General features: G+C 40.2%; 1 protein-coding gene across 1 annotated transcript in view; it reads left to right on the forward strand.

The window, feature by feature from the left end:
* Positions 1–26,035, forward strand: part of ctnnal1 (catenin (cadherin-associated protein), alpha-like 1) — a 122,517-nt gene that overhangs the window by 76,768 nt on the left and 19,714 nt on the right. The window contains exons 4-14 of the mRNA XM_041808241.1: positions 4,458–4,645; positions 7,370–7,489; positions 9,821–9,910; positions 10,136–10,306; positions 15,006–15,206; positions 18,745–18,831; positions 19,130–19,288; positions 19,901–19,993; positions 22,832–22,982; positions 25,798–25,835; positions 25,930–25,980. Coding sequence (XP_041664175.1) covers positions 4,458–4,645; positions 7,370–7,489; positions 9,821–9,910; positions 10,136–10,306; positions 15,006–15,206; positions 18,745–18,831; positions 19,130–19,288; positions 19,901–19,993; positions 22,832–22,982; positions 25,798–25,835; positions 25,930–25,980 — 1,349 coding nt within the window. The remainder of the gene's footprint in view (positions 1–4,457; positions 4,646–7,369; positions 7,490–9,820; positions 9,911–10,135; positions 10,307–15,005; positions 15,207–18,744; positions 18,832–19,129; positions 19,289–19,900; positions 19,994–22,831; positions 22,983–25,797; positions 25,836–25,929; positions 25,981–26,035) is intronic.

Raw genomic sequence — 26,035 nt, forward strand, 5'->3', positions numbered from 1 at the left:
AGTCTAGAATTTTGTATTCTCCCCTTACTGGAGACTGGTGTGAGCTGGTCAGAAAAGGGAGAAGTTTGAGTTTGTAACTCCTCATTGGCTCAGTAGTCTACCCCCCAAATGACTCACATCATCCAGGAAGCATGCCAGTTGTATTTGGGTTAGGATGCCACAGCTGACGCACAACTGTGCTGAATATAGTCCTGTTGTGTTTCACCCTGTATAGGACAAGATGTTTTCCCAGAGGTGAAGAGCAAGTGTATTTTTGAACTCACTGAAAGGCCAATCATTCCTAGATCTGCCAGCCTTTTGCTTTGTTCCTCTTATCTGGGTTCAGATTTCAAGTGGCAAAAGGTAAAAATGCCTAATGAGGTGATTTGGAGCTGTTCTTGAAATAAGGCCAAATAACGAATTATCCGTCTCACTCTACCCTCTATCTCGCTAGGGAATCCTAGGTGCCCACAGTCCAAATTGGATGTTTAAATGATCCAGCATTTCTGCTTGGTCTCCCCAGTGGGAAGAGACTGGTCCTATAGACAAAAAGTCAGAAGTCTAGTTATAGTTTTCCATTTTTTTTGTTTATTCACTAATTTCTAACTCTTTATTGCATGAATTCTGTTTGTTTATTTATTTGTTATTATAGGACACAGTGCAAATAATGACCATGGACATGTAAATGTGCTAGATTGCAGCCATGGGCTAATTTCCATCCATAGTCTCCGGCAGGTTGATGGTATGCGTACATGTAAAAGTGTACATCAAGCATCTACATGATGAAAAATATGCATAAAACCAGGCAACATGCAGAGACCAGACAATATAAATGGTCCATGAATGTACCATGACCCACATGAAACAATACGGAAGACGGCTTTTGAACTATGCTTAAGACTGACCAGGAATAAAGTGACCATTACTGCTAAATTGCAGAAGTTGTTAAAGTGCATAAGCCAAATGTTAAAGCGGAATAGTGCTTAACAGCTGAAGTGCAGATATATTTCACATCAATATAAATATGCTAGAGTAAATTGCACATTTACCCTTAACCTTTTTATTTCAAGTGCTGGTAACAGAAAAATGAGTTACAGGTGGCAAAAATTGTCAAAAAGCGGTACAAATGTGTCAAAAAATAAGTGTGAGTGACTAAAATGGGAAAAAAGCAGGAATGAGTGGCAAAAATGGGAAAAATTGCAAATAGCAAAACACAGGATAACACAGGCCAAAACTGGTGGAAAAGGGCAAATACGGGATAGAAGTGGCAAAAACATGGCAAAAAGAAGTGGCAAAAATGGGCTTAAAAAGCAATAAAATGGATTGAAATGGCAAAAAAGGCATAAAGGGGCAAAACTGCAAAAACGGGCAATGGATATATACAGACAAAAAGATAAGGGTTGACAATTAAAGCCAACTGCATAAGAGATGAAAACAAATACAACTTGGAATGGATCATTTCTGAGGTAAAGTTTCAGTTTTTTGAGGTTTTCTGGGGGAAAATATTTCAAATGAAGACATGAAAGAGCCACAAATCATCACAAAAGAGCCACACATTGAGTATCACTGCCCTAGACCCTTCCGTTAAAGAAAGAATAACCCACGATGATCACTGAAATAACTTAAAAATGGTTAAAGTAAAAATAAATAAAAAATGTACTAAAAAATTTACTAATGAAAATCAGATGTTGCTTTTGAATTGTGTTTCAACAGAATAATTTTAAAAAACAAACTAATGAAAATTAGTAACTCTCAGTGAGATTTCTGTTGTCCATGGGTATTCTGGCCGACTCCTTGTGAGCAAACTACTCCAGCTGTCTCTGGTTTGAAGGGTGCCTTCTTCAGACTGCATGTTTCAAAGGGATTTTAGATCAGGGCTCATAGAAGGCTAGTTCAGAATAGTCCAATGTTTTCTTCTTAGCCATTCTTGGCTGTTTTTAGCTGTGTGTGTTTGGGTCATTATCCTGTTGGGGGACCCATGACCTGTGACTAAGACCAAGTCTTCTGACACTGGGCAGCACATTCCGCTCCAGAATGCCTTGATTTCATCGTATCCTGCACAGATTCAAGACTCCCTGTGCCAGATGCAGCAAAGCAGCCATTTTTCTTTAACTGAAGGGTACCAACAAATTTGTCCACATGTGTAGGTCTGTTTATGTTTGCATAAAGATAATAAAATGGTTAAGCATGGCACAGTTCTGGTTTGTCCTGAGCCATGCTTTCAGAAGATCAATTGAATCAATTGAAACAATCTAATGGGGGGCAAGCCGTGATTTCTGCATACCAAAAAGGCCATGTTTTGAGCTGTTCACGATTATACCAAACATTCAAAGTGCAACATTAAGAATATTCTTAATTCTTAAGCTACTTTTGTGTCTTGAAAGGAGGTAAATATTCAGACATGAAAAGTAAAACAAAAATTAAAAAACTCACAGAGAAACAACAGCTGACCAGAATTAAACAAGCTTCCATGTAAAGCCTGGATGACACAACACTCAAGTATGGTCTATTTCCACAAAGCGATCTAGTCGGGTTCAGTACAGTTTTGTCATGGTTTAGCTAATTACATTCTAATCTTTCCCATATTTCCTCAGCTGATGTCTGTCCAGTTTCCCTCTTTGTGAAGGGGAAATTGGTCTCCTATAAGAGATCCAGATTATTTGACTCAGCTCAGTAGAGCTTGTTGTTTGGCTTTCAAATGACTCTACATTTGAATATGGATTAAATAACGAAAAGGATGGAGGAAAGGAAACTGGCACTCAAACAGGGGCTAGCTACAATAGCTCACATTAAGTAGCCATTTAGTGGAACAGGCTAATTCATGAAGGCTGCATCATTTCAGCATCGTTTCAATTAGAAGCAGGTTTGTGACAGAATTAGGATAGTTTTATGTGTTAAAGAGGCTCAGCTAATCTCTTAGCTCAGCACAAGACTCCTCAAAACTAATTTTGTTAGGTGATGCTAGTTGCAAGGAGGCCTGCAGGACTGAAGCCTGGTTTATGCTTCTGTGTCACGCGGTCGATGCGACGCCGTTGTTGACCATTCGAAGTATTGTTTATCTTCCGATCACAGTAAACAATTGCGACCGAGGTGAAGCGGGTGTGTTTGGAGTTGGAGCTCATCGATATCGATGAACAAATTCTTTTGTTGCAAACGTTGAAGCCCAGGCAACAGGGAAGACGTTTGCGGAGGTGGTCTGTACGACCACTAAACGAGTCGAGGCTGAGAGCGGGTGAATTTACCACACTGGTTTGCCCACTGAGGGACCTGGATGACGTTTTGAGCAGACCAATCACAGCCCTTGCGGTCCGCGTCGCCGCAACACGTAGTTAAGATTTTTTGAAGGTGCGCATCAGGCTACAGCGTAGGGGTCCGCATTGATGCAGAGGGCTACGCGTAGCTACGTTGTCGACGCGACGCAGAAGCATAAATCAGGCTTAAGTAACTTGTGATATTGATCGCCTTCTTTGCCAGGTAATCTGTTCAACTCTTGAAAAAAAAACACTTATTTGTAAAGTGTAGGGATCTTACTCTGTGTATGCAGAAATTTTCTGATGATAATTGCATTTCCCATTCATTCCTAACGGCTGTCCCTTCTTCTTGACCCCAAACAGACATTTGTGTGTCATCAGACTCACATGACTGCAAAGAACCTATATTAAGAAATTCACGTTTATCCCAATGTTGTTTTTTGGCGCTGCTTTTTAAAAATTGGCTAATTTCATGGAGCATTTGACCCGATCTACACAGCTGTACAGCCTGGCTACAGTGCCAGTACTAGTCTGTCCTTAAAGAAGTCACATTGACCAGGATGTCCTGTGGCCAATATGCTTACTTTTGACCTCAAGCAACCCCATTGAAAGAAACACAGAAACTATCCCTTTAAGGCCCAACTCACCTTTGTCTGTCCCTAGATTGATGAAATATTAGGTTAAGATAGCGTTCAAGAATCATGACTGCCGTCATCATCGTGTTTTTGTAATCAACATTCAGACAACTTTTATTCCTCTGCTTCTGTTGAATCCAACATCTTATTCTAAAGTCAATCCATCATCTTAAGCTTTAAAACTTTATGACAAATATATCTTCAGTTCAGTCTAAGAAATGGTTAATGGTTGTATTTTAACTGTGGTTTATATATTGTAATGAGGAGTAAACTGCCTACATCAATTTCCGTCAAATATGCAAAACCCTTGAAAGCGCTCTGTATGAATGTCTCCAGTTATAGTTAAGAAATGATTTTGTAATTGTCCCTGTTTGAAGTTTGTGTTTGATCTCAGTGAGGAAGCCTTAAGCCGATTTTGAATTTTGAGAAATGAGAGCAGTCGTTTTGGATCAGTAATTTGAAGTAGGAGGGATAAAGACATATTGTTGTGTCCCTGTCTTTTTCTTCACATTCCTAACACCGTTTATCTGCATTAAGCTCAAATCTGATGATGCATCGGCCTTGTAAATGACCCTTCTCTCCTCTCTGGCAGGTGATGCCATAGCCCAGCTGACAGATGTGGGCTCAGCCGTGCCATCACAGTCAGACGGACGTGTCACGGTGTTCAGTGATAGGACAGGCATGGTGAAAGCTGCCCGCCTCCTGCTCTCCTCTGTCACTAAAGTCCTGGTGTTAGCCGACCGCATTGTCATCAAACAGATAATCACATCACGCAACAAGGTGAGACATGCAAATGAAAGATGACACAGCCTTCCTGAACCCTCTTTTGCTTACTGTCTTCTGTTCCACACACACAAACTGTGAGTCTTTGGTCCCTAATAGATGAGCCCTGGCTCTCTGAAGGAGCTCTCGAGGTAATCGAAGGGAAGCAGCACATTAAGCGAGCACATAAAAACACAGAACAGGAGGCTGTCTCTCCCAGTCTTACCTGGCTGTGCTCTCAACCAGACAGCATGATATGGATGTAGAGCGAGCCAAGAATGGAAACAGGGGGCCTAATCATGACTGCTTAGCCTCTTTTGGACTGACAGTCGACAGCCCCCTGTTCTCTATTACTGGCAAACACAATTACATCTCTTCCCGCTCTTTGTCTGTACGGATAAAAGCTGCTACATTAGCTCTGCCAGCTAGCCTCCCCTCTGCTGCTAAATTGGGACATAGATTGCCTGAGTTTAACTAAAAGGGGGCACTAGGCACAAATATGAGGTGAATGCTCTGAAATACTGGATTTTAGGACATAGGAAAGTAACACTCCCATGCAACACAATAAAAAAACAGATAAGGGTGACTCAAATCAGTTTAGCAAAAACATATATAACAGTACTCTTAACAAGCAGAGAGCACTACTTCTGGTTTCTCATGTTGGACATCTGTAGCTGAAGCAGTAGCACTTACAAGTATTACATTTTATAAAGATAAAAATGCATTATTTTATCAGTAACTATCAGAAGTGGGTGATGAATGAATGTCACAGTATCTTTCTCTTCACTAAGTAATCAGTCAATCAAATTTTATTTATATAGCACCTTTCAAACACATTCAATTGCAGTTCTAAGATCTTTACAGGAGTCTAACCCTATCCCTAACCATTCACCTAATGCACACAAAGGCAAGTAGTACATCTTGATATTGTTAAATGGAACACACCAGAAGTCTCTGAATGATGCCTCAGCACAACATTTTGGTATTTTATAGTAAGTTGATGATTTTTTTTTTTCATGGCACCAGTTTCGAACCAGTACTCCCAAGAGGTCTTCTGAGTGGTTTCAAGGACAATTGGAGCAACAGTGTGGCATGCAAATCAAGACAGACAGACAGACATGTCGCCAGATATAGTTGTAAGATGTATGTATGTAAGATGTAAAACAAACTGAAGCCTGTGCATGAGACAAGAGAAAGATGAGTTTGTAAGTCATTGCAGCCCTTTTACACATGCAGCCCTGACAATTTCAGGGAAATTCCACATTAACCTAACCAAAGAAGCAAAAAAAAGTTTAGCACACCTGGAAGCTTCAGCTCAAAGTTCAGTCACGACATGGGGTGTTTCAGGCCAAAATCATCCCTTAGACATGGAGAGGTCCTTTATACATCTTTTGGAGAGTTCAGGTCGTCTCCACTGAGGAGTCTGGTTCCATTTAGTACAGTACTGTACGTGTTTATTTGTGTTTCCATTATCAAAAGTTGGAAAGTCATTTTGCACGCTGAAAATTACCCTCTTTTGGGACGGATAAGAAAGCTCATTCCTGCAGAAGGGTGCCAAAAAAAGAAAGACAGTACAGGCCAGTTTCAGGCCCATGCCCAGTCCCTCCAAGTGTCTCCCCTGCATCCCCTCTCCACGATGCATGCGTCGCCCCTCTACATCTGGATCAACCCACTGGGCGAGCTGGATCAGCCCCGGGATAGCTCACCAGGTGCCTGTAAATGCACAGCTGCTGTTTTTGTATCAAGTAGCTGACTCTTCCCATCCTGGCTCTCCTGAGTATGTCAGCATTAGACACAAGGTCTTGCCAATGATACCCAAAAATATGCTGAAAAAAGTCACCACAAAGGTGTCCAGTTAGTGCCATCAGTCAACATCCAGACCTCACAGGAGTATAGTAAGACTGGGAAGACTAAGGACCGAAAGATTGCACTTCCACATGCTCATATACCGGGAACTCCACTCTATCTTGCTCAGCAAACCCCTGGCCCCATGTGTGAGTTTCAGCACATAGCCTGTGTTTGAGCCCCAGACAGATGGACAGACAGTCTAATGCTCTACATCATAAGCATACTCACTTAATGTTGTTTTTTGAAGACTTCTAACTTGAGAACAGAAGTTTACCTGTTTTCTGTGCAACAATTCACTTTCCATGTAAACGGTGACACTCGCTCTGACTTGAGGAGGAGCTGTTTGAGCATGTGGCTCCATCTGTCTTTGTTTTTTAGTGTCAGAGGGACACAAGCAGACGACAGGGCCTCAGTCTGAGCTGTTTTGCCATGAAACAGTCTGTTACATTGCTTTTATTTACTTGCTGCTTGTAGGTTGAGCTGTTGTTGACACTGATATGACCTTATGTGCACTACAATCAATGGTGTTCAGACTGGTACTAAACTAATGGTACTGAAAAAATCCATGTTATGGCTGAATGTAATACTGGTTATTTTACTGATACTGGCTTACTGTATAAAAGAATTATATGTATGCAAAAGTTGATTTCATGTCTTTTAACCTGATGCCATATTGTGAGTCCATCCCTAATATTTCATACCAGAAGTCTAACAACTTTTATACTTGGCTCTGTTGAAATGTAAGGATTCACTCTGGGATTAAAAGCACCTTATAAGATATTCTCTAGTGTTTTGCACTTCCTTCTGTTTTCCCTCCAGATCAGGAATAGAAGAACACGAACCATATGTGGTAATTCAAACACGTCTCTGATCTTTTCTCTCCTCTCCTCTCAGGTCCTGGTCACCCTCGACCATCTGGAAAGAGTCAGCACCTTCCAGGAATTTGTGCAGATTTTCAGTCAGTTTGGCAACGAGATGGTGGAGTTTGCCCACCTCACTGGAGACAGACAGAACGTGAGTAGCATGAGAAGAAACTCTGCGCACTGTAAATCCCCTCTCAATAAATTACATGTAAATTATGCTTAACTTGGCATAAACTCTGCATTTGTTTCTGGGAGTGCTGTAATTTGCCTTTGCAACTCTGAGCACATTTTGTTTACTCGTGTTGATGTAATCGCCGAACAAGCTGTGATTTTTGAGACATGGTGATCTGGATGTTGGAATTAGACTGTGAAACCTGCAGTATTTACACAGCGAAGGTGAAGACAAGCTCAGAACAAATCAATAATGCAAGCATCAAATATTTACTTCCCCAAAAAAATCAAACAATAAAGTAAAGCTTCAGGCTTCTTTTGTTCCTGCAAAGTTTTTATTGCTTTCTATATCTTCTTCTGTTTTTTTTATTCCATCTCTGGGCACATGAAAGAAGATGAGAAATGACTCACTGCTCAAATTCTTAACATTTTAAATCAGTCTAAATATTGATTGACCTATTCTTACAGTGCTGCTCTCTCTCTTTCTGCAGTATATCAGCTTTACTCCTAAATTTGCAAAACAAAACTTGCTCAAAGCCTTAGAAAAAAAACAGTCTAGCTTAGGGGTTCTAACTTTGTTCTGTCAACGGCTGCTAATCCTGCTTTGATGCGTACATTCAGCCTCTGCAACTAAAGCGCTTTGCCTGCAGAAGCTGATGTAAAGTGCAACGGCTGCGATATCTCGACAGGGAGAGCGGATCGACCATCCCTCTTTTTTTCAAGAATTTTCTCTGGGCTCATGTTTTGACACACACATCTTGTCTCTCACATTTTCATCATTGCAGCTAATTCCCCCCCCTCCTCATTTACCACCAGTTTCTTTCTTCTCCCTCTACTTTCTCCCACTCATGCGCACACATGCACAAGTCCACAGCCCCTTTTAGGAGATCATCTGCATCTATTGAAGCCAGATGAGCACAGAGACAAAAATAATGACACATAATCACACCAACTATGCAATCTATGGCGGAGTGATGAGAGAGGAGTTGATTCAGCTGCATTTTCTAAATCCTGCATACACCTAATTTGAATAGTCTATTTTTGTTTGGAATAATTGAAGGAGGTGCAGCAGATGACATACAGGGCATTCAGAAAGTATTCAGACCCCGTCCTGATGAAACAATCATTTTAATTAATCTTTTATTTCTGATTAATCTACACTCAGTACCTCATCAGGACAGTGTGAAAGAAATTCTAGAACGTTTCTAAAATGTGTTTAAAATGAAGAAAAGTAAATATCACATTGACAAAAGCATTCAGACCCTCTGGAAAACCACGTAGAATTGATCTCAGTTTCCTCCCATTTCTCTTGATCTTTTGTTTCTACACCTTGACTGGAGTCCACATGCAGTAAATTAAATTAATTGGACATGATTTGGAAAGGCACACACCTCTCTATAGAAGGCCTTCACAGCCGACAATACATATCAGAGCAAAAACCAAACCATGAGGTCAAAGGAACTGCCTGCAGAGCTCAGAGACAGAATTGTTGACAGGCACAGATCTGGGGAAGGCTACAAAAATATTTCTGCTGCACTGAAGGTTCCCAAGAGCACCATGGCCTCCAGGATCCTCAAATGGAAAAAGTTTGGTACAACCTGGACTCTTCCAGCTAAACTGAGCAATTAAGGGAAAGGGAATTAGTAAGAGAGGTGAACAAAAACCCACTGGTCACTCTGACTGAGCTCCAAAGATCCTGCATGGAGGTGGAACAAAGTTCCAGAAGAACAACCATCACTGCAGAAACCCAGTGATCTGAGCTTTATAGCAGATTGGCTAGACAGAAACCTGTCCTCAGTGCAAAACACATTGTAAATGTTATTTCTGGAGGAAACCAGGTCCCGCTCATCACCTGCCCAGTACCATCCCAACAGTGAAGCATAGTGGTGGCAGCATCATGCTGTGGGGATGTTTTTCAGCAGCAGGGACTGGGAGACTGGTCAGGGTTGAGGGAAACTGAATGGAGCACAGTACAGAGACATCCTCAGTGAAAACCTGTTCCACAGCACTAGCGACAGTCCCCATAAGGATTTGCAAAGAATGGCAGGAAATTCCCTAGTCCAGGTGTTCAAAGCTTGCTACCAAAGGTGCTTCAACTTAGTACTCAGTAAAGGGTCTGAAAACTTATATAAGTGTGATATTTCAGTTTTTTTTTTTAAATTTTTATTTAAATTTGCAAAGATTTCTACATTTCAGGAAATTTTGTTGCTTTGTGTCCCTTGGACAGCCAGAAAGTTCTCAGAAGTTGGAAGTGGAGTGAAGCCACCCAATGCCCATCTACTGTTTGTGTGTGTTTGTGTGTGTGCTGCAGGACTTGAAGGATGAGAAGAAGAAAGCACGGATGGCAGCAGCCAGAGCAGTGCTGGAGAAATGCACCATGATGCTCCTCACAGCCTCCAAGGTAAAAAACAAAAAGAGAACAATACTGGCACATGAACGCCGAACCTCTGGGTTTAAGGCATTTTCAAGTGAATTTAATCTCTAGGTTTCACTAATGCTCTATCAATGGAAAGTCTCCTGTCAGAGTATCACAAGAAATGTCAAATCATTGTGGTTAAAAAGATAGAAGTTGAAAGCAGTATAGGGGGTCACAGGCTTTGACATTCATATTAAATTTCTTCCAAAGACCTGCCTAAGGCATCCAGATTGTGAGTCGGCACGGATCAACAAAGACGCCGTGTTCCACCGAATGCGCTGCGCCCTGGAGCAGGTCATCGAGATCGTCACTGAGGCACGGAGCAGCGGAGAAAACAAGATCCTTCCTGCCAGTATCTACAACGGCATCAAGGACTTCAAGGTAAGGACACAAATTAGAGACTGAGTTGATAATAAATCACAGGAAAGGCGTAAGGTTAATGATACTCGTCTAACACACATCAGCCTGGAACGTTGGGTCCTTGTAAACCAAAATCAGAAATCTGTATACGCACACATGATTTATTGGAATTAAATTGCTGTAAACATGTGGACAGGCTGAGAGCTATGTGTGACTGAATTGTGGATTGAGCTGTTAAAGAAGTTTTTTAGGGGCTTGCTTTTGTTTGTGACAAACGTAGCACTCTGTGACGTTCGAGAGCCCTGAGTGAATTTTCCAACCTCCCTCCCTCCTATAACTCTATGAAAGCACAGAGTTGATAATATGGTCTGTTGTTTGGTGTTAAATCTTTCATTTGAACTTAGCAGCAAGCTAAATGCTGTGCTGGAGGGCTTCCTTACATTGCTTTTAAACAGTGTTAAATATTTTTACCCTTTTATTTGTTTTGAAAATTTGCTTTTTTGTCAACAAAAAAAATGCTTTAATGTCAAAGTGAAAGCAGATTTCTACAAAAAAGAAACTAAACTCAATTAACCAAAAGTATGTAAAATAAGTAACTGCATAAATATTCACCCCCTTTAAAGTGACTGACCTAATCCAACAGGGGTCCAGCCAATTGGTGCAAGCAGTCTCACAATTAGTGAAATGGGGATCACCTGAGTGCAGTCAATGTGTCTCAAGTGATTGTAGTATGAAGACACCTGTGTCTGGAAGGTCCAGTCACTGGTTAATCAGTTTTCCTGGCTACCATTACACAATGGAAGCAAAAAAACAGCCCAGGAAACACATGGAAAAAGTTATTAGAAAGTACAAGCCAGGATGAATACAAAATATTCTAAGGCACTGAACATCCCACAAAGTTCAGTCAAATCTATCATCAAGAAATGGAAGTTTTAATTGGGCCTCAATTCTGAGCGAACAGTGGAAAATGTTGAGCGCAGAAAAAGATATTGTGTGAGCACACTAACCATATTCTTAGGAAAAATTGAACTTGAGCAAAAACCTCAGGTTGAGCAAACAACAATCTATTCTGTGCTCAGTTTCATTCTATATCCTCTCATAAAACTCTTCCTCCATGTGCTGGCAGACTGTCTCTCCCTCTCTCAAAATCTGCTCATTATGTCCACGCTCAACTTCCCCTGTGCGCTTGCTCAAGTTGAGCACAGAGTTACGAATGTGCCACAAAGTCAACCAATCAGAGAACTCGGGGGCATTAGACTCTGATTGGCTCCTTCAGCTCCAATTAAAGTGCAGCATAGGAAGGTTCCTGACTGAGTGAAGCAACCTGGGAGTATATTAGTGTTGGCTGTTTGAATTCTCTAACTGGTAAGTAAAGGAGCTTCTTTACTTCCTTTTCATCTCCTTTAGCCAAGGAAACACTGGACCATGATTTACCAAAGAAGAGATGAAAAGACGACCCACAATTCTTTGCTCCAACTTCAATTAAAGTGACGTGCCTATTGATGGTTCATCAGAATGAAATGATCAATACGACCATAATGTTACTTGCGCCAATTTAAACAATAAAAAAAGGATAAGGAATAAGGATGAACAGAGGAACATCACAGACATGTCAGCTATATCGTCCCATATAGCCTTTTTTTTTCTTTTCCGTTTTTTGTCCAAACAGTAAATCAGTCACTCTTTCAAACTGCATTTGTTTTGCTATTCTGAAATGTTAAAGTTAGTGTGATGAAGGTTTATAAATCACAACCACTTCAAGCGATAAAGTTGGAATATTGCCATTTTGTGATTATTATATTTTTCTTCATAATTACCAAAGTCAGATGAGGAAAATTTGTAACCGTTAAAGTTTTTTTTTTATTTGTGGTTTATAGAACTTCTCACATAACGAGCTGAAAGAAAGAACTAGAGTTGTCTTATAAAGTTAACAGAACCAAGAGAATGAAAGAATGGATAGGTAGAAAATAAAACAAAAATGCAGTTACAAAATATGAGGACTTTATTATTATTATACATCTAGTTGTACTGACGATGAAGAGCGTCCAGATATAGAAACGTTTTTGCTGTTCTAAATGTTCATACTCACTGTGCCTCATCCTGAAGAGATATTAGGCTATAAAAAACGTAATAAGCTCATATTTATCAATGAGACCTCACGCTTCATTTGCTGCACTAACCGCAGAGAATGTGGTGTGCAGGGTGAAGAATTTTGTGAATTTTGAAGTCCATCAGTGTTAAACTGTAACCTTGCAAAGCAGATGGATACGCCCATTTCCTTGTGTCTCACTGGCAAATCCATCTTGCAAAGCTCTTGTCTGAACCATTCGGGCCCGGTTGGGAAGTGACAGGACCAATCAGTGACGAGAAGCAGTACTTTCGGGCGTGGTGGAGTCGTGATGTAAGCAAGCAGCAACAAGAGGCCAGTGCAATTATGGCAGAAGACATTAGCGTGGATGCTGCAAAGGGCCGTTTTTGTCAGAACTTGACAACATTTCTTTGTTAAGAGAAGAACAAAGAACAGCAGTGAGTTGTTTTCTTTTCAAAAACGACAAAAGTCGTGTACTGACGTGTCTAAAGTCGCCATGTTTCACATTATGCAGCTCTCTATGGGGTTATACTCTCGGCAGCAGTGCACCTCGGTTTGGGACAACGTCATGTGTTTTGTTCCTCTGATTGGCCTGTAAAGATGTGACAGACAGAATGTTCATCCAATCACCAATCATCAATCATCCAAGGCTGTGCCCTTTCCCAAACACTGTCTATTGAAGGTTTTCCAGATGGATGTGTGAAACACATCCATCTGGCATGTCAGGTTAGTTAAACTGTAGTTTTTACTCGAATAAAACACATCACGTCCATAACATCCGCCTAGGGAAAGTGCAGTCAGATTTCTTTATCACCACTGTTCTCCTTTCCTATCCTTTCCTTGATTGTGAGGTTTTTCACCACGTTAAAGAATTTTTAGGACTTCTTCTGAGCTAGACTATAATGTTACACCACAGTCCCATATAAGTAGTTTGTGCTTTGGTCTTGCAAAGAAGACATTCTGTGTTTTTTTAAACCATTTATTCAAATATAATAAGCACCGCTACCATCATTAATACAAATATAAAAAATTCACGAACATTGTCAAGGGCAGCTTTCAAATAAGAATATTGATCAAACGGCACAAATAAAGAGTCTAGTAGATTTCCTATTATAAGTTTTTTATTCTAAGATTTAATTTTTTGCTCAGTTTCCTTTTACAAGCAGTAAATGAGGGTTATGAAAGACTAAATTTTGCTTTGTGACTGTGACATAAGACATACATATCATTTAGTAATTATACTTTTAACTCTTTAAAGGCTAGTAAGTTTACAGAACTGTTTTTGATAGAGCAAAATCACAAAACAACATCAACAGCAACACACACTTCTCATTTCAGTTGCAAGGCACAGTAGAAAAAAACAGTAAAAAATGTTACATTTTGCAGTATGCATTGAATGAGAAAATATTGCGCCATCTAATGGACAAATATGTAAATTAAGAATTGAAAGCTAGTTGTCCAAAATAAATCTTAAAGGAGTGGATTAGTTTATGTTAAGATAAAAGTGGGTTGAAAATAACATTTTCAGTGGTTTTCAATGGGATATTTTTTGTCGTCAGGAACAAATTTGTCAGTTTTTGTGTAGCTTAGCTATTTTAGGCTAACTTGAGGAACTGAGATGACAGCTCTTCAGAAATGAATATCCTCTGGAAAAATGTGAGCTAAATTCATTCAACACAGCCAAAATGGCTTGAAAGTAAACCTGAATGGCACATTTCCCTAGGATATTTTATGGGCTAAGACAAAAATTCTCCGCAGAACTTCTTAGACTCAGTTTGGATTTTATGTTTGACAAGCAACGTCAGGAAATGGAGTGTATTTAGCAGCAACTTAAGATACTCAAACGTCTTAAAAAATGTGAGAGAAACAAGAAGTTCTGATCCTCTCTCTTTCATTTTTTGAGCTGATTACAAAGCTCACAGTTTGAAGTTGGTATCTTAAAATCCTAGTCTAGTTTCAGCTCTTTTCGACATGCATTCTTTCATTGTGTTTATTACAACCTCAAATGTAGATGAGAGCATAAACAGAAGGGACCAGACCTATCTACTTGGCAATTTGGGTCACATTTGTGTGAATCATCACTAAACCTACACTACTATGACTAACGGTCTCCTCTCATAAGCTCTGACAATTGTAAAAAAAAAAAAACACGTTTAAAAAAGGTCTGTGCCATTGAGAGAAAAAAGAAGAAAGTGTTTAAATGAAAGGGCACATGGATGGTTAATGCTTGTAATAAACGGCTCGGTAGCTTTTAATGGTGTTGAGTGCAAGTAAAGGCTTGTGTAAACCTGTAATCATGGCACACAAGGACCACTTGGATTTCTCCTGAAAGCAAAAAAAGTAAAAAGAGGAATAATGCACCAGATTTTATGTTTGTGTACTTGCAGAATTTATCACACACCTTTGATAGCCTGAAGTGGCTCTAAGGCTAAATCCATATCCCATAATTCTTGTTATTTAATGATGAAGTCAAGTGCATAATGTTAATGAGGTAGTAAATTATGCACTTTCCCCCTCAGAACATTGGCTAGTAAAACTTGAAAGTGTGGTCAATCTTTTCCTTTTTCTCTTTAACAATCCTTCAAACGCTCCTTCATCTGACATCTGCCCCTCCTCCTCCTCCTCCTGCAGTCCAGCGTGGAGTGCCTGCGGGAGAACCTGTACTCCTTCCCTCCCCAAAGCATGGGCAGCCAGCTGGAGGCGCTGGTGGAGCGGACGGAGGACTTCACCGACTCGGCCTACACCAGCCACGAGCAGCGGCAGGCCATCCTCGGTCTGTGCCAGCTGGCGCGCCAGGAAACCCAGCAGCTGGTGCACGCCTGGGTTGAGGCGGTATGTTGGCACAAGCAGGCAGGGTTGAACAGATGCACACACCTACAGGAATATTCACAAAAGCATATGGTAGCATATGAGAAACAAAGTACCTCATGTAAGGGTCTCTGGTAAGGAAAGTAAGATAATAAGAACAGAGTTAGGGGAGGGAATGTGTGAGATATCATGTATTTAGTGTGAGGGATGATGAGGACTTGGTAGGTGCCTTATTTATCTTTTTTACACATTTTACATTAAAATGTAGGATCTGTACCCACAAAGCAGGACTCTGGTAGAAGAAGTGTTCTGGTTTCTGTTTGCAGGCTTGAATAGTGTTGACCTAACCTTGTAAAGCAGATGGAGTAGCCAGGCAATCAGGCAACTCCACCATGCAAAGCTCCAATCTACAATGTTTCTGCCAGACCTGAAAACAGTTATGACCAGTCAGTCTTATTTGAGGAGAACAAGGAGGTAGCTACAGTCAAAGTGTAGTTGTACTGCAAGCGGGTAGAAATGACTGCCACCAGTGTAGCGCTTAGTTTCGTCATGGCAGAAAAGGTGCCCACCTGCTTCGGCATGAGTTTGCTATCAATCTGGATGGGGTTAAGTTGTACGCTAAGCACTCCTGATGTTACAATGTTACAGACACTTTTATCCAGAGTTAGGGACCTGACTGGGATTCGAACCATCAATCTCCCAGATCAAAGTCTGCAGGGTAACCCACTGAGCTATCAGCATATCGGCTGGCAGCTGAGAGGAAGATCAGGAGACGAAGGTGTCTTCCAAGCAAAGCAGCCAAACCTGGGGGCGGGTGCTTACTTCCCATGTGACATCATGAGGGTAAAATCTGAGAACGGCTTGTTTTAGCACACATTTTCTGAAAGGTGGAGAAAGAGAGGGTGGAAGGGAATAGATTTTCCTGGTCTTCAAAGGGAATGTGGACAGAATGGGGATAAACTTCTACTTCTGTACACTATTGAGAAGTTGATAGTCTCAGTTGCCAGCTACATGTTTTAACTAAACTAAACAAGGATATCCATGTTTGGTAGATTATTTCTCTTTTGTAACAATGCTTCTTGGCATAAATCTTATACCCTTGGAAAGCCTGTTTATTTCCCTTTTTACATGGCGCCACATTTGTCAGGAACATGCATTTGTGGGATGAGCAGCAGAGCTAAATCTGTCAGTTGTACCCATGAAAATTTGCCAAATCTTCTCTGCAAATGCAAAACAGCTTATCCTGTCTTTTATTCTTGTTTGGTGGATTGGATGATTAAAGTCTGAAGAAACAAGACATATTGGCAATTTAACAACTTATTCATTTAACAAACAGGAGCCCCAGTAGCATGTGGATGAACCATACACAGCCACAACCACTGGCATCGCCTTCTCATGCCAGGTCACCAGCCTGGTCACACAGTGCTGTGGGATGGCATCCCATTCTTCAACCAGGATTTGTCACAAGTCAGGCAACATGGTTGTGTTGGTCACTCTGGCACGAACAGCAGCACGCCCAAGTGTTCACTGGGGTTGAGGTCAGGACTGCTGGCAGGCCATTCCATCCTCTCCACTCCCAAATTCTGGAGATATGGGATTGCCACTGGGTGCAGAATCTCATCACATTACCCCTTTGCATTGAGATTGCCTTATTTTTACAGTGCGGGAGATGCCGCCCCACACCATCACGCCGCCTCCTCCAAAAGATATTATCTGTCGGTGCAGCAGTCAGCATAGTGTTCTCTGTTCCTTCTCCACACTTTGACCCTACGATCTAATTGCTGCAGGCAGAATCTGGACTCATTGCTGAACATAACGTTCCTCCACATGTTCAGGTTCCAGTGCACGTGTCGCCGACCAGTGCAAACGGGCCTGTTGGTAAAGGGCAGTCATGTCAGTTTTCCTGGCAGCCCTGTGAGACCGGTGGACATGTGCAGTCTGTTTAAGACTGTCTTGGCAGAGAGCTGTTGGCCATATCGTCTTTGAAACTTTGACTCCTTAACTGTAGAAGACACCCTATGGCTCTGACAGGGTGAGGAAATGGTCTTCTTGGGGACGCCCACATCGCAGCTTGTTTCTGACATTTCCCATGATATAGAGCTTGGCCTTCAATTTGGAGATGGTACTAGGGTTCACTCCAAATAATGCTGCAAACACCAGCTTGAAGTTGCCCTGTCACACGGTCCATATCCAGACCAGTCAAACATCGCATTCCCATTCTTGGAGCAGACACCTTCTGGCCACTGTAGCAGGCCCCATGCTAACAGTTGCTGACAATCAGGCATAAGATACTCTATACTGACAAGAAGCATTGTTACCACAAAAGAAATAATCTACCAAAAACAAATTTCCTTACTTTTTGTGCTAAGTTAAGTTGCATTTTTATAACTTTGCAAAGCTGGTGGATCTGCCAGATTCCATGTCTGTCTTCCATGTCAGGCAAATCCCTCTTAGAAAATTTTAAATAGAAATGTTGTTTTGGTCTTTAGGAGAAAAGGCTAAAGAAACTACAGGTGTGGTTTACCTGAAGGAAAAACTTCGCCTTCATGACTCAAAGCTATGAATATTGTCAAACTTATGACTCGTGAATTGGCAGGTAAATTACAAGGGAATGGTTTGCAAAAAAAGAGGAGCAATGACTTGCCTGTTAACTTATCAGTAAAAGTCCATAGTATAGATGGCAGTCAGAACTGAGGCACTCTGATGCGGTAAAAATCCTTTATTAAACAGGGATATCTACGCCTTTTGACTCCAAGTCTTCATCAGGACAGGTCATGTCTGCATTTCAACTCCAACGAGTCTTCATCAGGACAGGTCATGTCCAATATATTTTTAGTTTAAATGCACGATCTCTCCTGAAGTTGCTGGTCTGACTGTAAACAATGGAAAAAGATGTCTAGCAAAACTGGAAACTCTGCAAATTTAACCATCTTTCCAAGAGGTCAAGCAATAGCTGATGTGTTGTAAGTGTATCCTCTAAGCACCTTGAAAGTTTGTGAAGTTGTGCCAGAAATACCTACTTTAATTGTACACTTGTAGGTTTGTACCGTATAGAAAAATAAAATCAATACAGACTTGCTCCTTCCTATTGAGATTTGCTCCCCATCTCTCTTTGCTTACTCTCTCTCTTTTCACACATCCTGACTGAAACCACGAAACATAATGACCCACCTGAATAACTGTCTTTACTCAGGCATCCTGCAGGCTTTCAGCAGAGTCTCCTTGGCCTTCGTAATTGATGGATTTATGAAGCACAATCATTGTAGAACTGCAATTTTTCAATGTAAACATTTCTTTTAGTGTCTTCAGAGTGCACATAGATCTCTGCTGTGTTCCATTGTAGAGTAGTGCTTTATCTTGACTTTGCTGTTAAAGGTCACTGGAGAATTGAAAAGACAAGAAAAGAGCTTTTTGTCTAAATATATTTAATCTTAGGTATTCTGCCTAGTCTTATTTTTGGTTCTGATTTGTATTTATCTAAATCTAACTCTGCATGTTTATGTGAGCCTGTTAAACAATGTCGGGACTCATGTTTTATTCTCCTCTGTCTCCCTCTGAGCAGCAGTCTGTCCACGCCAAAGAGGCCACAGAGGACATGGAGGTGTCCATCCTGAAGACCTGCCAGAGCGTCAATGACCTCAGACGTGAGGTGAGCCGCAGACTGTCTGAGCCTGAAGGATGTTCTCAGTTACAGATAGATGTAGAAATGACAGGAAATTCTCTCTGGTTTTCTGCGTTTCTTTGACACATCACTCTTCAGCTCACCTGCTGTCTCTTTCTGTCGACTCAACAATGTCACCTCTGCTCTTCTTCTTTTCTTGTCCCTCTCAAAATCCTCCCTCTTTCATGCCCCTCACTCGTCTTTCTTTCATTTTGGGTTTTCTCTAACCTCCTTCACCCGTTCTACTTGTTATTGCTCTGGATTTCATCTTTGATTCTTTCTCCAGCTCCATAAGGTGGCAGTCGGCCGTGCGTCAGACTTGCTCAAAGTACACGGGGAGCAGTTGCCTCTACGGGCTCTCAAAGCCGCAGGCGCCGAGGGGAACCTTGAGGCAGTGGCAGAGTATTCACGCACGCTCACTGAGCAGAAGGAGCAGCTGGTGGAGGTAGGCCGAGGCCAGGGCGGAAAGAGCAGGGAGGATACAAAATACTCAAATCTGTAGTGATGCTTGGGTTTAAATCTAAAGAGGTGAAAAATGTCTGTTCTTGATGTACAATTATGTAGAGAAAAAGGACCACTGAGGTTTCTTTTCACATGTAAAACACAGTTGTAGTTCTGTTTAACATTAATGCATCCAAAGTAACAGCAGCTAAGTAAATAAATATTTGTTATGTAGCAGGTTTATAATAACCACAGTTGACTGAAGTGCTGTACAGACCTTAAACACATATATAATAAAAAATACTAGCATAAACAATAAAAAAGAAAACCCCCACAGTAATCTAAGATCAAAAATTAAAAATTTACTGATTGATTGCAATTAACTAATGAAATTCAGTGATTAATTGTGATAGCAGTATGATAGCCTTCAGAAATCTCTAAAAAAAACAGATAACTGAAATTTCTGTCACTTCTCTACAAGTATTTGTATTCGTAGCTCCTACTGCTACCTTTAAATCAGAAATAAATTAAACTATTTCATCTATCCGTTTCCTGGAGTTTGAACCTCGGAGGCACCCAGAGTTCACCACTTTTCTTCCTGTGTGTTTGATTTCAGACATGTCGGCTGCTGTCCCACGTGTCAGGGTCCGAGCCTTTGGAGATCACCTGTATACACGCTGAGGAGACCTTCCATGTCATTGGTCCGCAGGTAACTTTAACCATTGAAAATCTCCTGTGAGGATTTTTACCTTTGATAGTTTGATGTAAAACTCCACCGACTGACAGGTTCACTTTGATTAAACCATAGACACATTGCATTCAATTCAAAATTCAGTGTATTTGAATGAAGTCACACAGGTCCTTGGATTGAAATCAAATCTGAGTAATATTCTAAATAAACCCCAGCAAGCAGGAGAAACAGACAAATGACCTCGTATCTCCTTGGCCCATCTCCTACACCTGCCGTCCATCCAGGAAGGCAGAACATGATGTCTGCCTTGTCTCCATATCCCACATCTAATTATGTTTGCTCTTGGAAATTGTCCGTGTCAGTAATTATCCTGCGATGGAGAACGTCCCTGTCCTGCGGCGCTAATGTCAGGCCCCGCGTGACTCTGCAGTAATGACTCCGCTCCTAAGGTCAAAGATCAGCCAATCAATAACACTGCAGCCTGGGGGGGGTGGAGCTGCTGATATGTGTGTCTACAAAACCTGATAGAGGGGTGGCCCAGAGGGTAATTGGCTATTAAATACTACACTAGAGGGGAGAGGAAGGGAGAGTTTGTGTGCTTACATCAATGTAAGTGATAATTATCAAATGGCGTCATAAAATCTTCCTTTTTTTAATCTTTTTAGTATTTTTGTATTCTTGTTACCTGTGTTTATCATATAGTTTTTGTTAATAAAGTCCTACAGATCTAATGCAATGATATATTTAATCATAATTAGAAATGCCACATTGTTAAAAACTTAACTGATGTTAAAAAGTTTCAACCTCTGTGCTTTTAGTTTGCATAACTTCACCATATCAGACTTAATCTGTAGGTTAATTCAGCTTTATGTTACACTTTGCTTATAATACTTTATATGATAAAGTTGGAATTATTCCATTTCATTTCTTATAAAGATTGTCACACATTATGAGAACCATACTGACTTATCAGGTAACGAAATCAAGAGTGCAACGTAAGAGTTTAACAAAATCACAGGATATAGAAAAAATGCTAAATAAAATTTAAAAAAGTATATGATTTAAAAGCTAGAGTCTTGCAACAATCAGACCATGCTACATACTGGGGTCTGGCACTGTTACTGGCACAAAAAACAGTTTAAAAGCTGTGACCTACCATTTCACCCGTTCATTTTGAAAGACAGGTTTTACAGTTTTACAAGACTTTTATTGTTTTAAAAATTTCCATCCATTTTTTATACTGCTTATCCCGTTAGAGTTCATGGTTTTAAAAAACTTCCCTTAATAAAAGATCTATTTATTTGTATGTCACGTTAGTTTAATTTACATATCCCTGCACATATCATATATAACAGGCCTTTTTTGCACTCCTTTAAACGTTGAGTGAATCCTACCTGCCCACTCTCATGGCTGTAATTGTTATCACTCTCCAGCAAACTGTTTCAGGGGCTGCGCTGCTGCAGAGGTGACTTTCACACACAGCTCTTGTTGTAACAGCTAGTTTTTGCAAAGAGCTTATTTGTAGAGCTTTAGTATATTTAAATGTTTTTGTATAGGCTATAACACCATACAATTCCTTAATTTGATTCATAAAACTGGATGGTATGGTTTGCACAGTTTATGATATGCTATCTGTTGTGCATCTGGCACTGCTTCTCTTTTTTTGGTTTCACCTTGCACATTTACATCGAGCTGTTAGGTTGTAATGGAAGTTAGGGGAGATAGGTCATGAGTTTACTGGTCATGGACAGTTTTCTGCAGATCTAAAAAATGTTAATAAACACATTTATAGAGGGAAACTTTGGCACATGTTGTCTATTGTAAACTCTGATTGACAGTGTTTATAAAACACATGAAGACAGTGTCACCTGCAGAATGCAATGTGCACAATGTTGCATTTTTTGCTTGAACTTCAAAAATTAAAAAGTCACTGTGTATTTTCATTGCTGCGGCCAGGCAGCACCCATTTCCTTCAGAAATGTCTGTAAGTTTAAGTACATTACATTATTAACTTTGCAAATGCATGTCACCAAACACTGACATCAGGGGGTAATTCACAAATTATCAGAGGTCCACAGGTAATACTAGTCCTGTGCAAGTAGTGCTCAGGATGAACAAGTTGAGGAACTATGATTAATTGTAAGGAAAAAAAAAACAGTTCGAAATATCAAAATTATGTAATTTAAATACTGTTTAATTTCCTCTTGTATTTCATTCACCTTTTAAGTTTGGATTTAATCTAAGTGTCTTACATTTTTCAAGGTTCTCTGAACTACTGTCTATGAGGTGCCACTTCTGTATTTCCAGTTTAACTCATGATATGGCACCCAGCACATCAAAACCATTCCAGCCATGTCCTTTCTATAACTATGAATTTGTTCCCATTAGTTTCTAGAGGGAACAGTTATGATTACGACACTTATAAATATGATGAGTTAAACTCTGACTCTGAGCTTGTGATACAATCTCTGAGAGACGTAAAAAGACATTTTACTGTGCAGTGTTAAATGTGTTGAATAAAGTCCAAAGTGTTAACCACTGGCCAGAGTAATGGGATAGTACTCATCTATAAAACTGGCAGAACCAGCTCTATCAAACATTTATATAAGATATATGAACCACTTTAGATTAGGAGCTGCTGGTTGTAGTGTCTGTATGAAAATGCAGTGTTAAATGCAACATCCAGTCTTGTGTTCAAAATTTAAATAGTAGAATAAACTTCAGAGTAACTCAGACATAAATTGTCTTGGACTATTGTGTTGTTTTTATACATTGTGTAACTTTTTATGTTGGATCAGCCTCTCTTTAACAAAAACTTTTCTTTTGTGGTTTTTTTTTTTGCTCACTCTTGCTCAGATCATCTCTGCAGCTCAGACGCTGGCTCTGCACCCGTCCAGTAAGATCGCTAAGGAGAACCTGGAGGTGTTCTGTGAGGCCTGGGAGTCCCAGCTCTGTGACATGGCCCTGCTGCTGAGAGAGATCAATGACACATTTGAAGGCAGGCGAGGTGTGTTTGATGGATACCTGTGTGTGTTTATACAAGGGGAAGAGAGAGAATGTGCAGCAGAGGTCTCAGCAGGTGGAAAAAGCTGGCGGAAAACTGTGGCAGAAATTTCACTCCAACTCTTCTTGTCAGCTCAGTTGTGGTGTGCTTTACAGTACACATTGTACAAACACTTTCAAATCAAAAAGTTAGTCCTCCATTTTATAATGTCCATCTGACGCCTTAAATGTAATTTTGTTTGGCATCCGTCCTTCTTCACTATGTGATTGGCTGTCTTTCCATTTCAAATGACAACCCTCAGATGGTGCTCGGCCACACCCCAACAGGATTTCTTACTGTAAATACTGAATATGGATTTATGGTTTCAAATTGTGGCAACCTGAATGTCTTCAAGCAGATCGGGGAGAGTAAAATCACTCTGAACAAACTTCATACCACAGAAAGCTCCAGCAAGATAAACTTAAGAACATCAGACGCCCAGCACAGGTTCACTGCAGAGCAGACAGATGGGATGTCAGCTTTCTGATAATGTAGAGTTAATAAGACAAATTACACTGTGAGAGAGCACCATGGCTTAAGAAATTGATGGAAAACACTGAATATTATAGCGTTCAGATGAGAGAAGCTAAAGATGCACATATTTAGATCAGGGAGATTAAAACAGTTTTGGGTGGTGGGCTCCCTAGTAGGCTTGCATTTTGGACTTTGGAATTTTTTAAACCCTACATAAACTATAGATATATTAAAAAAAAAAAAAAAAACTGATGAGAAACCTTTAAAAATTGCTTGAAGTGGTAATAAGCAGTTGAATTATGTTCATTCAACTCAAGTTAACACGTTCCAAAGAGATAACTTGGGTTGCAGCTTGTAAACTTGAGTTAAAGACCCTGAAAAGGGAAATCCAACTTTTGTGTCTTAAAACACTAGATATGTTGGAACAAGGTTGCTGTAAAGGTGAAAACACTGACATCATGTGACTGAATTTTGGATTCAAACAGAAAGTTTTTTACTTCTTTCCTGGCAGGGTTTAATTTGCAAAGATGTGAACTGGCGACGTCACCGGTCCCCAGTGGGGATATAAAATCATCGAGCAGTTCATCTCAATGCAGTCTGTTGTTAACTGATGTCACTGCCTTCATTAAAAGTTAACAGCCAGCTAAATGCTGTTTTTTGTTCATTCTGAGGATTATTTTCCAAATCTATCAGCTGCAGTAGCTTCTGAATCATTTATAGCATCCTAACAGAGATTTGAGACAGAAAATTGATTTTGTTTCTGCTCTGGCACAGAGCCAGACAGCTGGGCTCTGATTATGGGTCACTGTGTCTAAGGTCAGGGGGCAGGCTAATATCATGAGTGCTTGTCATTTTGTCAATTGAACCATCTTACCTGCTGAAGGTAAAACATCTTACCTGCTGAAGGTGTGTTTTAATCCATATTTCACTTGTTTTTAGTCCAGGATGCTTAAAAGAAGCAGGCTGTGGCTTTGTCTCTCTCAAAGCAGAAGCAGTTTAATCCCTCATGTCCGTTGTCCGTCCCAGCATCATGATTCTAGAATTTAGTTAAGTGTCTGTTGATAGACATGTTGATAGACTGATACAGAGAGCTGACAGGTCCAGTAGATCAGAAAGATGATTCCTTCATTCAGGCTGCAGCATTTTTTTTTTTAATAGGAGAGGATTGTATGTCCCAAGAGTGGGCATGGCTTCAGCTCATTCAACTTACACACCCACACCACCCTAAAGCAGGATTTTCTGCTGCATTTTTTATGATTTTGAACTTTAATTTTATAAACTTAAAGATGTTTTTTATTACTTAAATTTTATCTGGGGGTTCATAACACACTGGCCTGTGTTATTATCACTTTACAGGGACTTTTAATAAATGTAATTCAATTGCTTATTACCACTTGAGCACTGTTTTTCCTTTAGTTTTTTACAGTGTACTGTAGATGTTTGTAAACAGCTTTAAATTATCTCCAGCACCCCTGCCATTAACTCTGAAGTTTCCTAGTGTTGTTTTAGAGTTGATAAAATATGAATTTCTCTGAGAATTCAATGAAATAGACAAGTGCTTGTCCTGCTCCTTGTATATTGGGATTTTTCATAACCAGGTGGTATATTATTTTACTGCTACTACTTTAACTGCCCAGACCTAACTTCAGCAGATTTAGGAAAAAATCATACAAGGTGAAGCTGCTTGCATGAATCTTTTTGCAAGTTAGTCATGCACATGCCATGTTACAGTCATAGACAGACAGCATCTACTCTGCATTTTAATATGTAGTTGGAAGTGTTGGATGTAAAAGCTTTCACACTCTGTCAGTCTGAGATATCACAGAGACAGGTAACTGATGTTTTTGCAGATTTTTTACACCCGTTTGCTCTCGACGTTGTGAATTTTACATAAAATGTGGTGAATATTTTGAAGTGCTGCTCAGTGAGGTGAAAGAATCACATCCATCACACATTAATTTTCCCATGAAGCAAAGTGCTGAGTTAAAATGTAGAAATATGGAGACCTTAGGAGGATTTGTTTTGATTAATTTTAGCATGACAGTCAAGTTTATTCCCAGTAGTGAGCCGTAGGGGATCAAGCTTGTGTTTTTAAAAGTGATAAAAATGTGTCGAGGGTGGACAGGGGAAAAAAGCAAAACAATTTAATTACCATAATTACTTAATAAACAAAGCTGCCACCCTAATTTTCTGGATAAATTGTTGTCATTTGTGCAGCTATTTAAATAGAAAAACAAAATATTATTTTAGGCTTTGATCCTGGTGACCTTGTCTTCAAATAATCACAATGACTCTCTACTTTTAGGAGACAAAAGACCATATTTGTCACTCCCCAGACCTGGAGTAAGTACCGCACCATCCATCCTCATGAATATTCCTGAGACCAAAATGATCTGATTAATCTGATTAATGCCTCTCCCTCTTTTTCTTCCCTCAGAAACACTCAGCGAACCTCAAGACTGCCAAGGCTGTCAAGTTGGATGCAGAGGTAGCACACGCCATAAACTCCTCTGGCTTTCAGAACAATACATCACGTCACATCT

Source organism: Cheilinus undulatus, linkage group 16 (assembly GCF_018320785.1).
Source record: "Cheilinus undulatus linkage group 16, ASM1832078v1, whole genome shotgun sequence".
Classification (NCBI taxonomy): domain Eukaryota; kingdom Metazoa; phylum Chordata; class Actinopteri; order Labriformes; family Labridae; genus Cheilinus; species Cheilinus undulatus.